This window comes from Meles meles, chromosome X (assembly GCF_922984935.1).
Source record: "Meles meles chromosome X, mMelMel3.1 paternal haplotype, whole genome shotgun sequence".
NCBI classification, from domain to species: domain Eukaryota; kingdom Metazoa; phylum Chordata; class Mammalia; order Carnivora; family Mustelidae; genus Meles; species Meles meles.
Window position 1 is genome coordinate 20,423,703 of NC_060087.1, and position 12,260 is coordinate 20,435,962.

General features: G+C 46.4%; 1 protein-coding gene across 4 annotated transcripts in view; it reads right to left on the reverse strand.

The window, feature by feature from the left end:
• PCYT1B (phosphate cytidylyltransferase 1B, choline) overlaps window positions 1–12,260 on the reverse strand; it is a 124,704-nt gene that overhangs the window by 60,933 nt on the left and 51,511 nt on the right. For 3 of the 4 annotated variants that reach the window (XM_045995711.1, XM_045995710.1, XM_045995714.1), the window contains exon 2: window positions 7,794–7,893. In XM_045995711.1, the coding sequence (XP_045851667.1) occupies window positions 7,794–7,893 (100 nt within the window). Of the gene's footprint in view, window positions 1–7,793; window positions 7,894–8,378; window positions 8,973–12,260 lie in introns of those variants that run through there. The other variant, XM_045995712.1, reaches the window with a different exon arrangement.

Sequence of the window (12,260 nt, forward strand, 5' to 3'; positions counted from 1 at the left end):
CGGGACCAGTGACTTGTCTTTAACCAGCTGAATATGGCAAAGAGGATGGATGGTACTCCCACGATTACATTACACTATATAAGATTCCAAACGGCTACCACACTCCCTCTTTCTCTCTCGGTGGCTTCGAAGAAGGAAGCCATTGTGTAGTGAGAGGACCACACAGCAAGGAACTGCAGCTGACCCTAGGAGCTGAGGGTGACCTCTGGCTGACCACCAGCCCAAAGCTAGATCTTTGGTCTTAGAGTTGCAAGGAAACAACCTGAGGGAGCTTGGACACAGGTCTATCACCATCAAGCCTCCAGGTGAGATATGAGCCCTGGGTGACACCTTAAACACAACCTGGGGGACCCTGAGCAGAGGACTCAGCTAAGCCAGGCTCCCAGCCCACAGAAATTATGATATAATAAATCTGCATCGTTTTAAGCTACTAATTCTGGGGCATAGAAAATGAATACAATGGCGTTGTAAATTTTCTGCCCAGAGACAATTATAAATTCTTAGAAGTATTTCAAATAAATTCCTGTTTATCCTGAATGGACAGAGTGAGGTCTATCAGAGAAATGGGATGTTCTGGTAAAATGCCTGTCTGTATAGCACACGTCGATTGCCAGTTTCAAATAATTTCCATATAACAAACTACACATAACATCAAAATGATATTTAAGAATCATGGATACAGGGGCGCCTGGGTGGCTCAGTGGGTTGAGCCTCTGCCTTTGGCTCGGGTCATGGTCTCAGGGTCCTGGGATCGAGCCCCATATCAGGATCTCTGCTTGGTGGGGAGCCTGCTTCCCCCTCGCTCTCTGCCTCTCTGCCTACTTATGATCTCTGTGTCAAATAAATAAATAAAATCTTAAAAAAAAATCATGGATACAAAGAAGGACCATGGTATAGTACTGTGGGGTAATCTTTTTTTTAACTTCCTGGATCCTACTCTCCAAATTTTTGTAAGTTATTCAGCACTTACAAACAAAAGAAATAGTGAGGGGCTATGTTTGCCTCACACCTCACACCATATATGAAAATTAACTCGAAATGGGTCATAGATCTAAATGTATGAACTAAAGTTGTGAAAATTCTAGAAGAAATCAGGGGAGACTCTTAGTGACTGTGGGTTTGGCAGAAATTTCTTGAATAGGGGGCACCTGGGTGGCTCAGTCTGTTAAGCTTCGGACTTCGGCACAGGTCATAACCTCAGGATCCTGGGATTGAGCCCCTTGTCCTGTCAGGGTCCCTGCTCAGTGGGGAGTCTGCTTCTCCCTCTCTCGCTCTGCCCCTCCCCCCACTCATGTTCACTACCTCGCTCTCTCAAATAAAAGCTTTTAAAAATTTTTCTTGAATAGAACCCCAAAGGGAATATTATAAAGCCAAAAAAAAATTGGACCTTACTTCAAACTGACATCGTCAAAAGACATTTTTACAAAAATACAAAGGCAAGTCAGATAGGGAGAAAATATTTGCAAAGCATATACCTGATATAAGCCTTGTATCTCGAATACAAAAGAACTGTCAAAACTCAATAATAAGAAACACCTCATTTTAAAAAGGGCAAGAAAATTGAACAGACACTTCACCAAAGAAAATGAATATATGGATGGCAAATAAGCTCATGCAAAGATCTTTAATAGCATTAGTGATCAGGGAAACAGAAATTAAAACTGGAATGACAGACTCCTTCATATCCTTGGAGTGGCTAAGAATTTAAAAATAGATTGACCCTACCAATTATTGGCAAGGGTACAGAGCAACCGGAACGCTCGAACAATGCCAGTGGGAATGTAAAATGGTACAATCAGTCACTCTGTTAAGCAGCTGGGCAGTTAGGAAAAAGTTAAGCGTACACCTACCACATGGCCAGACAGGAGGCAATTAGCGGCTGCATCAGACCTGAACTCACATTTCTGTGGGTTCTGTTAGGGCATTTCTTGGTATTCCTTCAGACTCAGGCAACAACGAAAGGTGGACTATTCATTTTTGATTATGGCTGTTAACCTACATTTAAACGGTGTTTTAAAAGTCCGTATGATTTACCAAGCATGTATATTTCACTTGATCTTTGCATCAGCTCCAGTGTATGTGGGAGAGAATGGACTTACTACCCTTGTTTCATAAAGGGGCAAGGGAGGCTCAGCCTAGTTAACCAGCTCACCCAGCAGCATACAACCAAGCTATGAAGCAACGTGAGCACAAACCTAACTTCACTGTTCTTTCTTCTAACTCATGGCGCCTTCTAGAAGACCGCATTCCAATATGAATTCTTTTTAAAAAGAGAGAGATTAGTACTAAACACCTGTTAATTATAGTCACCAGTATCATTTTTGTGTACAATTGTGCAAAAATGGTGGCACAAAAATTAACCTTTAAACATCTAGTAGTTACATATTTTATCAAGTTTACGATAGCTTTAGATAAACTTGAAAATTTCCTTCTACTTAGAGCCAGAATTTCCTGATAATGATTGAAGTTAACTTTTTAACTACATTAAAGTTTAAAAAACTGTATTTAGAGGTGCCTGGATGGCGCAGTCAGTTAAGCGTCCAATTCTTGGTTTTGGCTCAGGTCCTGCTCTCAGTGTCGTGAGATAGAGCCCCACATCAGGCTCCGTGTTCAGCACCAAGTTTGCTTCGGATTCTCTCTCCCTCTGCCCCTCCCACTCGTGCTCTCTCTTGCTTGCTTTCTCTAAAATAAATAAGTAACTCTTCTCAAACAAGGGCCTATTTAAAGAAAATTATAGTACAGGTACACACAAACAAGGCAAAATTCATCGAGGTAGTTCTTGAAAAAAAAAATGAATTTGGCAAACTCTACACACCGTGGAAATGGAACAAAACAAATTCCCCTTTGAGAAAGAAAATAGGCAATTAGAACTGAATTTCTTTGTAAGATAGAAGGCAGCTGGGATGAAAAGGGGCCTATGAAACAATCACCTGGACCTCTTTATCTGAAGATAGAGGAGGGATTCTCGGTCTCTGGTAGATATGAAACCTTGCAGGTTCCTAGTTCCACGGATGGACTAATTGAGCTAAGATCAAAGGTGCCAATTCCAATCGTTCTACTATGTTTCTTCTCTTGTGGCGCACAGAGAACGTCCAGGAACAAAGAGCGATGAGCAGTTTGTCATTACCTCTTTTAGAATTTATGTGCCAGCCCCTGTTTGGGCAGGCCAACAATTGTACGACATATTGTAGGCAATTGTACGAAATCATAAAATAGGGCCAGTGAAGGAGACAAAGACTTCAGTTATAACTATAATCTTGAAGTACATTATAACTCCCAAATGTGGGTCTGTTTGGTCTTTCTGATGAAATGCTTAAGACAGCACCACAAAAAGTTAATTGTTTAGTAGTCTTGAAAATTATGAAATGTTCCCCAAAAAGCAATGATTTTGTTGTTGTTGTTTTCTACTAACGGCACAATGCTCCAACAATTATCCTTGGATAATCTCCCGGTCACTCCCTCTCAGCATTACCAGTAGTTAGTCACTCTTTAACAGTGGTTCTGGCAGTGAGGGCCCAGGACAGGCAGCAGCAGCAGGGAACGCGCTGGGGACGCCCCAGCCCGGATCTACCCCATCACACACTTGGCAGGGGATGGCCGCTTGAAGAGCGATTTGAAGAGGATTCCAAGCCACTAAGAGGACCACTACTATCAAAAAATGGTTATGAGGGTGCCTGGGTGGCTCAGTGGGTTAAGCCGCTGCCTTCGGCTCAGGTCATGATCTCAGGGTCCTGGGATCGAGTCCCGCATCGGGCTCTCTGCTCAGCGGGGAGCCTGCTTCCCTCTCTCTCTCTCTCTCTCTCTCTCTCTGCCTGCCTCTCTACCAACTTGTGATCTCTCTCTGCCAAATAAATAAATAAAATCTTTAAAAAAAAATGGTTATGGGAGTGCGGTCTAAGACTGTCATGTGCTTTTTACTAATCAAAGAACTAACATCTTGTCCCATTTTAATATGGATGCTAGACTTTAGAAATTTTGTTAGAAATAAAGGAATTTTCAACAAAAATGGGGCCCTCCCGCCTCGGCCAACCAGGTGCCCATCAACATCACAAACTCTCTTTCTTGGATAACTTTCCACGGTCATCACCTGAGACAACAGGAGACTTTCTCTTCTAGTGCGAAGAGTTCACCTTGGCTCCATCTGACTCCTGTAGAACCCCATGTCCCACAGACCCCATGACACAGCGGTTTCAAAATGAACCACTATCTCATTCTAACTTGATTCTCGGGGTGTAAACTGCTTATTGGTTAAACATACCGGGGCCCAATCTCAACACAGCAGCTTGCCGCTGGCTCAGACCATCACAAGCTGCTCTGGTTTTAATTCCCGAGGGCGAGCTCCTCCTCTTGTCCCAAACTTCCATTCATTCACTCGGTCACTCATGAAACATTTACTGAGCACACAGGCTTCGAAAAGAGTGTCTCTAGGCGCTGGTGAAACAGCAGTGAGCGAGGCAGATGGCCCTATTGCTACAAAAGATCGCAACCACTGTCTGTCTCGTTCACACACCTGGCACCCTCTAGGTCAAAGCCTGACTGTGATTTCATGGAGCTCCGTGGTCGGCTGGGGCCCATGCAGGGATCTGAGGTAAAAGGGACTTGGGGGCGAATCCTAGCTCTACCCAGTCAGTTAGGACATTTGACAAGTTACTTTCCCATTCTCCAAGTCCTCAAGAAAGGACACAAGATTACACAGCCGACAGTGTTTGCTGTCAGATGGGTAACAGACCAGACGCAAAGACCAAACGAGATAGCGTAGAGCACAGAGCACCTAGCAGACACTGGGTAAGTTCTACCTCCCTTGCCCTGGAAAAGCTCGGTCCTCTTCTTCGGCCGCCTGAAGCTCAGTCTGTAACTTTAGGTTAAATTAGTTCTTTCATCACCACCTGGACTTCCATTGCAGCTTTCGGATTTATTGCTTGGGTCAGCATTTCTCGGTGTGTGGTCTGTAAACCACCAAGATCACAATCCCCTGGCTTATTAGTTACGAAACACAAATGCCTGGGCTCCATCCCAGACTCTCGGAGATAAAGGAGAGAGAGCAGGAAATCTTTTTTTTTTTTTCTTTTTTACTGTTTTATTTATTTGGAAGGAAGAGAGTGCAAGAGTGAGAGGGGCAGGGCGGGGGGGGGGGGGCAGAGGGAGAGGGAGAAGCAGACTCCCCGCTGAGCAGGGAGCCTGACACAGGACCCTCAGATCATGACCTAAGTCAAAGGCAGATGCCCAACTGACTGAGCCCCCACCCCGGGCACCCCAGAAAATCTGTTTCTCTAACAAGCTTACCAGGTGATTGGTTGCACACTTAGGTGTGGGAACAACGGGTTTAGCTGCTCAGAGCTACCTCCCCAAGCCTCTTCTTGCCTTTCTCAAAGCTTATTAACTTTGCGTGCCCTCACCTCCTCACCTCATGCTCTCGAAGCTCTCCTTCAAAAAGGAAGCCAGAGTTCAGGATCTAGAGGTCAAGCATGAACACAAACGGGTCTGATGTCAAACTCCAGCCTGAGCGCTGGTGGAGCTCGAAAAGAGAGGCAGATGCTTACGCCCCACCCCATCCAGACTGACTCGGAAACTCTGGCGGCGAGGCCCACCCAGCGAGTTTAATGAGCCGTCCAGGTGATTCTCATGCTGTCCAGCGTGAGGACCACCGCCAGCCGCTCGCTCAATAACCTTGCCAGGTTCATGGCCTCCCCAAAGCCTCCATTCCCTCACCTGGGAAATAAGGTACTAACTGCAGGGAGTTGTAGAGTGAAAAGACATGGTACATCTAAAGAACTTAGTAATAGGGAGCACTTAATAAACACCCATTAGTATTGTTATTATTAAGCGAATTGTCCTTTGTCCCACGGATTCTCTTAAGCTGGGGATGTTTGCTTTTTGCCATGCGAGCGGAAACCGAGTGATGTCATCTTCAATGTCTCAAAGCTCAGCAGCTCAGCCAGTCTGTTTTCACTGCAGCCCTATTCCCTGCAATGCCACTCACTCACTCACTCCTACACAGCCTCTGCCTTCACTCTTCCCGTTCCACTGGCTTGGAATGCCCTTCCACTGGCTGCCCACCTAGTCCCCATCTACCTTCTCCCAAAACAAGCAGCTCAGGTCGGCTGCAAGGTCTGGCCTGACTCTTCCAGGCCAAATGAATCTGCCCTTCTTAAACTTTCAGTTATCTGTGTTGCAAGGTTGAACCCCTAAGCGCACACATGTGTATTATTGGGGGGGGAGTTATTTCATGTTGAGTTGTCTCTTTAATTAAGAGGTGCCCCTTGGAGATAGTCCAGGTTCATTTCCAGACCACTGCAATAGAGCAAGTACCATGACAAAGCTAGTCAAGTGAATTCTTGGTTTCCTAGTGCATGTAAAAGTCATGTTTAGGGGCACCTGACTGGTTCAATTGGAAGAGCCTGTGCCTCTTGATCTCAGGGGTGTAAGTTTAAGCCCTGAACTGGGTGTAGAGATTACTTTAAAAAAGTTATGTTTAGGGGCACCTGAGTGGCTCAGTGGGTTAAAGCCTCTGCCTTCGGCTCAGGTCATGATCCCAGGGTCCTAGGATCGAGCCCCACATCGGGCTCTCTGCTCCGCAGGGAGCCTGCTTCCTCCTCTCTCTCTGCCTGCCTCTCTGCCTAGTTGTGATTTCTCTCTGTCAAATAAATAAAATATTTTTTAAAAAAAAGTTATGTTTACACTACAGTGTAGTCTATTAAGCATGTAATAGCATTATATCTAAAGAAACGAAACCTCAGTGTGTATACCTTAATTAAAAATAATACCTGACAGTAAAAAATGCTGTGATCAGAGCTTTCAGCGAGTCGTAATCGTTTATCCCAGATCACCCTAACAAACAGAATAATGAAAAAGTTTGAACTCTTGCAAGAATGACCAAAATGGGACAGAGACACAATAAGTGAATACTGTTGGAAAAAATAGCACCCACTAACTTGTCCGACACAGGGTTACCACAAACCTTCAATTTGTGTTAAAAACAACAACAACAAAACGCAGCGTCTGTGAGGCACAACGAAGTGAGCTATGCCTGAGCTCCTGGGATGGTCCTTTACAGGTCTTTTTCGATCTCCTCCCCTGGCCATATCTGGTATAAAGGAGTTAATGCATCAGCAAACGTCTAGTATAGAGGCCAGGCTCTTTAATTTAAGGCACCCTTGGAGAAACGTTTCAAAATGCAGACTTTTAAAAATGATGATAATTGTAACAGCCTAGGCTTGTATCAGCCTTCCCAGTTTAAACACTGCTTTGGTGTTTTGAACCCAATCTTGTTACCCCCACCTTGTGAAGCAGGCAGGTATTAATGTCCCTGCTGGCACAAGGCACAAGAGGAAAGAGATTCTGATCATTCTCATGACTTGCACAAAGCCGCCTAACTAGGAGATGGCTGGGCTGGGGTTCCAGCTCCTGCTGACTTGGGTTGGTCTGGTTTACCCGTGTAAGTGTTTATCCTTCTCGCACTGGGCTGTAAGTCTCTAAATTCAAGGCTCCCATTGAAAGTGCTCAAGTAATGCTGGGCCTACTCTGCTTCTTCATTTATTTTTCTAAGATTTTATTTATTTATTTGAGAGAGAGAGACAGTGAGAGAAAGCACGAGCAGGGGGAGGAGCAGAGGGAGAAGCAGACTCCCTGCTGAGCAGGGAGCCGGATGCGAGGCTCCATCCCCCCACCCGTGACCCTGGGATCATGACCCCAGCAGAACGCAGACGCTTAACCGACTGAGCCACCCCGGTGGCGCTCTGCTACTTTCAAGGTCAGGACAGGGCTCATTTAGAGAATGAGAAGTACAGCCTCACCTGGTGTTCCTAAGCGGGCCTGAGCAATGGTCAGTTTCTCATGGGGTGCTTGGCACTGGCAGCTGCTTTCGTCGGCAAATGGGGCAGGTGCAGTCAGGGTCTAGAAGGGAAAAAGAAAGGGAATATAGTCTGACAAACTTTCCTTTGGCACTAACTTTCCCTGAAGCCATATTTCTGTTGGCTGCACAGCTACGATGAAGAAGCAGAATATATCCAGAGACTTTCACAGAAAATATTATACCGTTAGAGATAAAAACAGGGACATGATCACTGAAACCTTTTTTTTTTTTGACTGATGCTCGGCAATCAAGACAGTACCACACTCCCTACCACACTCCCTACCCTATGCCAGGTACCAAAGGAAGTAGTCTGGACAGGTGAGCTGTTGGCCCCACATCAGCCTCGCATGGCTCCGTTCCTCTATCCTTCTATAATATAGAAGGCCATCTCTCTACTTCACAGAAAAGGCAACTGAGGCCCAGCAGGATGACGAAATATGCCAAGTCATGCCCTTGGGAAGTCGCAGTGCTCGGCTTTGCCCATTTTAACAACCACCCAGGGCAGACTGCAAAGATTAAGACTTACCCACAGCCCGGGGTACTCGGCTGGAAGAAATGCCGTACTCAGAAGTGTGGCAGACATCGCCCGGATTTCACACACACGCCAGCCTGGCCAATCACAAACTCTGACGTCACTTCAGTGCAAAGGCCAAAGCCGTGCTCAGTGCCCCGGGAGGGCCTGAGAGCACAGCCTTGCAGGCTGGTGGCAGACAAGCGCTCCTGTGCTCCTGCGGTAGCTCCAGCAGCCACAGCGGGAGGCCCCGCCCCGGGCAGCCTGGGCTGGGGCTCCGGGGAGTGCTGGGAGAGAGATGTAGTCACTTGGAAGCCTGCCCAGGAAGTGGGTCTGCATCTTTTAGGCAGCCACTTAAAAGGAAAACCTCACTCTCTTCAGACCTAGACAAAGGGAGCGGTAGTGTTGTAAACAGGGCAAATGCGGTGCCAGGTGGTCCCTATGTCGTCTCGGAATGACGGCATTATCCAGGTCATCACTCTCTCGGCTTCGGAACCTGTAAAGCTGAAGGTGACCGGTCACGGTACGCAGTACCCATATTGTCGCCTCAGTTGTTTCTCAGAGACAGGCACAGGCGTTCCTTAACTGGCGTTCGAGAATGATCCGCTCGTCTGCAGAGGGGCTGTGACCCACTTCCGCCTGTCATTTATTCACTTGCTCATTCATTAATCATTCACTCACTCGCTCAGCTGTGTGTCAGGCACGGTCTTAGAACTGGAGATAGAAGTAGGGGGAAGGCCAGTTGCAGTCCTGGAAGAACCGGGTTCCCCTCTGCCCTGCCAAGAAGCCATCCTGGCCCGACTCCTCCCCTTCCCCATTGTAGCACCTTCCACCCTGGAAGCTGGAGTCCTGCCCCAGGCTTGTTTGGAGAACTTCCAGTTGCCTGAGACTTCCTTAACCCCCACCTTCCCGTTCAGGGCTCTGAAAGTAAACCAAGACCGGGGACAAGGGTTCAGGAAACGGGTCCATTGTTGGTTGTCAGATCCAGTAAAGTGACCTCATGGGCCATGCTGGGCCAGCGCAGCATCTGTAATGTAGCCAAGGGGTGCAGTGACAGCAACGAGGCTCTGCCCACAAACTGCAGTTTCAAATCCCCTTACCAGTACTTCCGGGCTGTGTATTCTAATTTGGCTCTTCTGCCTAAAAGGGATCGACCCTCATTCAAGACAGCTCAAGAGATGAAGGATTATTTTAAGGCTCTCCCAGCATAGAAATTGGCGGGGGGGGGGGGGGTGTGAGTAGGAAAGGCGCAGGGTCTGGCTTCAGAGTGCTCTGCACCCACCTGGCAGCTCTCTGCACGTGATTCCCTCTCTTCCACTCCCATTTGCCCTATAACCGTCCACTACAGTCAAGTCCCTCATTACCTCCACTCCCCTGTAGAGCTCACATGTGACAGCTGGCCTCCCTTCCCAACACTCACTCATCAGCTTCTGACTGAGTCTTCCAGCCCCAGCTCCAACCAACTTCCTGCTCCTTCCTGTGTTTCCCCATTCAGATTCCGAACCGGAATCTGCTTGCTTTTCAAAGCAGGCCACCGCCAGAAGACGCTGGCATTAAATCGGACACCCACCTGGGGCCCACAGGCTGTGGCTGCTAAAGGGACAAGGAACAGAGAGGGAGGCCATGGGTGGCCTGTCTTTGCCGCTTTAGCAGGTGCTGTCTTCAGGACAAGAAATGTATTTGACTTTGTGTAATTTAAAAAGGATGTTCCAGGGGCACCTGAGTGGCTCAGTGGGTTAAGCCTCTGCCTTCAGTTCAGGTCATGATCTCAGGGTCCTGGGATCGAGCCCTGCATCGGGCTCTCTGCTCAGCAGGGAGCCTGCTTCCTCCTCTCTCTCTGCCTGCCTCTCTGCCTACTAGTGATCTCTATCTGTCAAATAAATAAATAAAATCCTTTTTTTTTTAAAAAAAAAAAAAAAGGATGTTCCATGGGGCGCCTGGGTGGCTCAGTAGGCTGGGCAGCCGGCTCTTGATTTTGGCTCAACTCATGATCTCATGGGTCATGGGATCAAGGCCCACGGCAGGTTCCCTGCTCAGCAGGGAATCTGCTTGGAGATGCTCTCTCTTTGCCCCTCCCCCAACTCACGTTCTTTCTCTCTCAAATAAATAAATCTTTTTTTAAAAAAGATTTTATTTATTTATTTGACAGACAGAGATCACAAGCAGGCGGAGAGGCAGGCAGAGAGAGAGGAAGGGAAGCAGGCTCCCTGCGGAGCAGAGAGCCTGATGTGGGGCTCGATCCCAGGACCCTGGGATCATGACCTGAGCTGAAGGCAGAGGCTTTAACCCACTGAGCCACCCAGGCGCCCCAAATAAATAAATCTTTTTTTAAAATATTTTATTTATTTTATTTGACGGAGAGAGATCACAAGTAGGCAGAGAGGCAGGCAGAGAGAGAGAGAAGGAAGCAGGCTCCCCGCCAAGCAGAGAGCCCGATGTGGGGCTCGATCCCAGGACCCTGGGATCATGTCCTAAGCCGAAGGCAGAGGCCTTAACCCACGGAGCCACCCAGGTGCCCTAAATAAATCTTTTTAAAAAAATAAGGAACACTTGGGTGGCTCAGTCCACTGAGTAACCCACTCTTGATTTCAGCTCAAGTCATGATCTCAGGGTTGTGAGACTGAGCCCCACATTGACCTCCCCACTTAGTGGGAAGTCTGCTTGAGATTCTCTCTCCCTCTTCCTCCACCCCTCCCCACCAAAAAATAAATAAGTAAGTAAGTAAGTAAATAAATAAATAAATGGATGTTCCTTAGCTGAAGTTCAGTTTCCTCTGTAAAATGGGTACCTATCTCACAGGGTTATTGTGAAACATAGAAATAATGTATATAAAGTACCTGGTACTGAATCAATTGTGGCAATTATTATTACTATTAATATTTATTATATATAATATTATGTATTATAATAACAGGTAACATAGTTTCCCCTAGAAACAAAGCAAACTGACTCATGAATGAACTTTTAGGACACAACCTAAATAGGTCAATGATTGGAAAACTAAGTTTGATTTTAGTAAAGATTCATCAACCTTTAACATACCTGGACAGTGAGTCTTTTTCACATGACCTAAAATAAATTACTATTTGGAGATCTTTTATGTACTGGTTCCAAAGTTTATTAAAAAGATAAGGTTTGGGGCACCTGGGTGGCTCAGTAGGTTAAAGCCTCTGCCTTCAGCTCAGGTCATGATCCCAGGGTCCTGGGATCGAGCCCCGCATCAGGCTCTCTGCTCTGCTTCCTCCTCTCTCTCTGCCTGCCTTTCTGCCTACTTGTGATTTCTGTCTGTCAAATGAATGAATAAAATCTTTAAAAAAAATATAAGGTGTTGCCATTTTCCAAGAAAGGTGTGTTCTAGAGGGTATGAAATCTGGTAATTAAAGCAGAGACAGAGTTATAAAGCAATGATAGTTACTCAAAGGTAAAGAAAAAGGTTTATAGGCACCCTATATTTTTTCTTAATTATTGTGGCCTAGAAGTAGGAAAAAGAAAGAAGCAAAGATACAGAAGGTAGACAGAGTTCACAAACGAGCTTGTGTGCACACGTGCGCATGAGTACCTGTGTGTACGTGTGTGCATGTGATTGTATTCAACAGCAGCTGACATGCAGGAGGGGTATTTCTTGATATGTACAAGGTACTATGCTTGGAATGGAGAGAATGCAAATATTACCCATGCAATATACAAGCCACAGACTTGTGAACATTGCCAGAACATTCATTGTCTTCCAAAATGAGGCAGGTTACCGCCTTGGTTGAGAATCAAGTTCTACATTCATGAAGACCTTGGTTAAGGCCCAGCCACCAACAACCAGCCCTGTGACTTCAGCCACTATTTTTTTTTTCAGTCCAATCACCCCAAAATTCCTTCTCTGAGCCAGAACAAATCATTTGACTT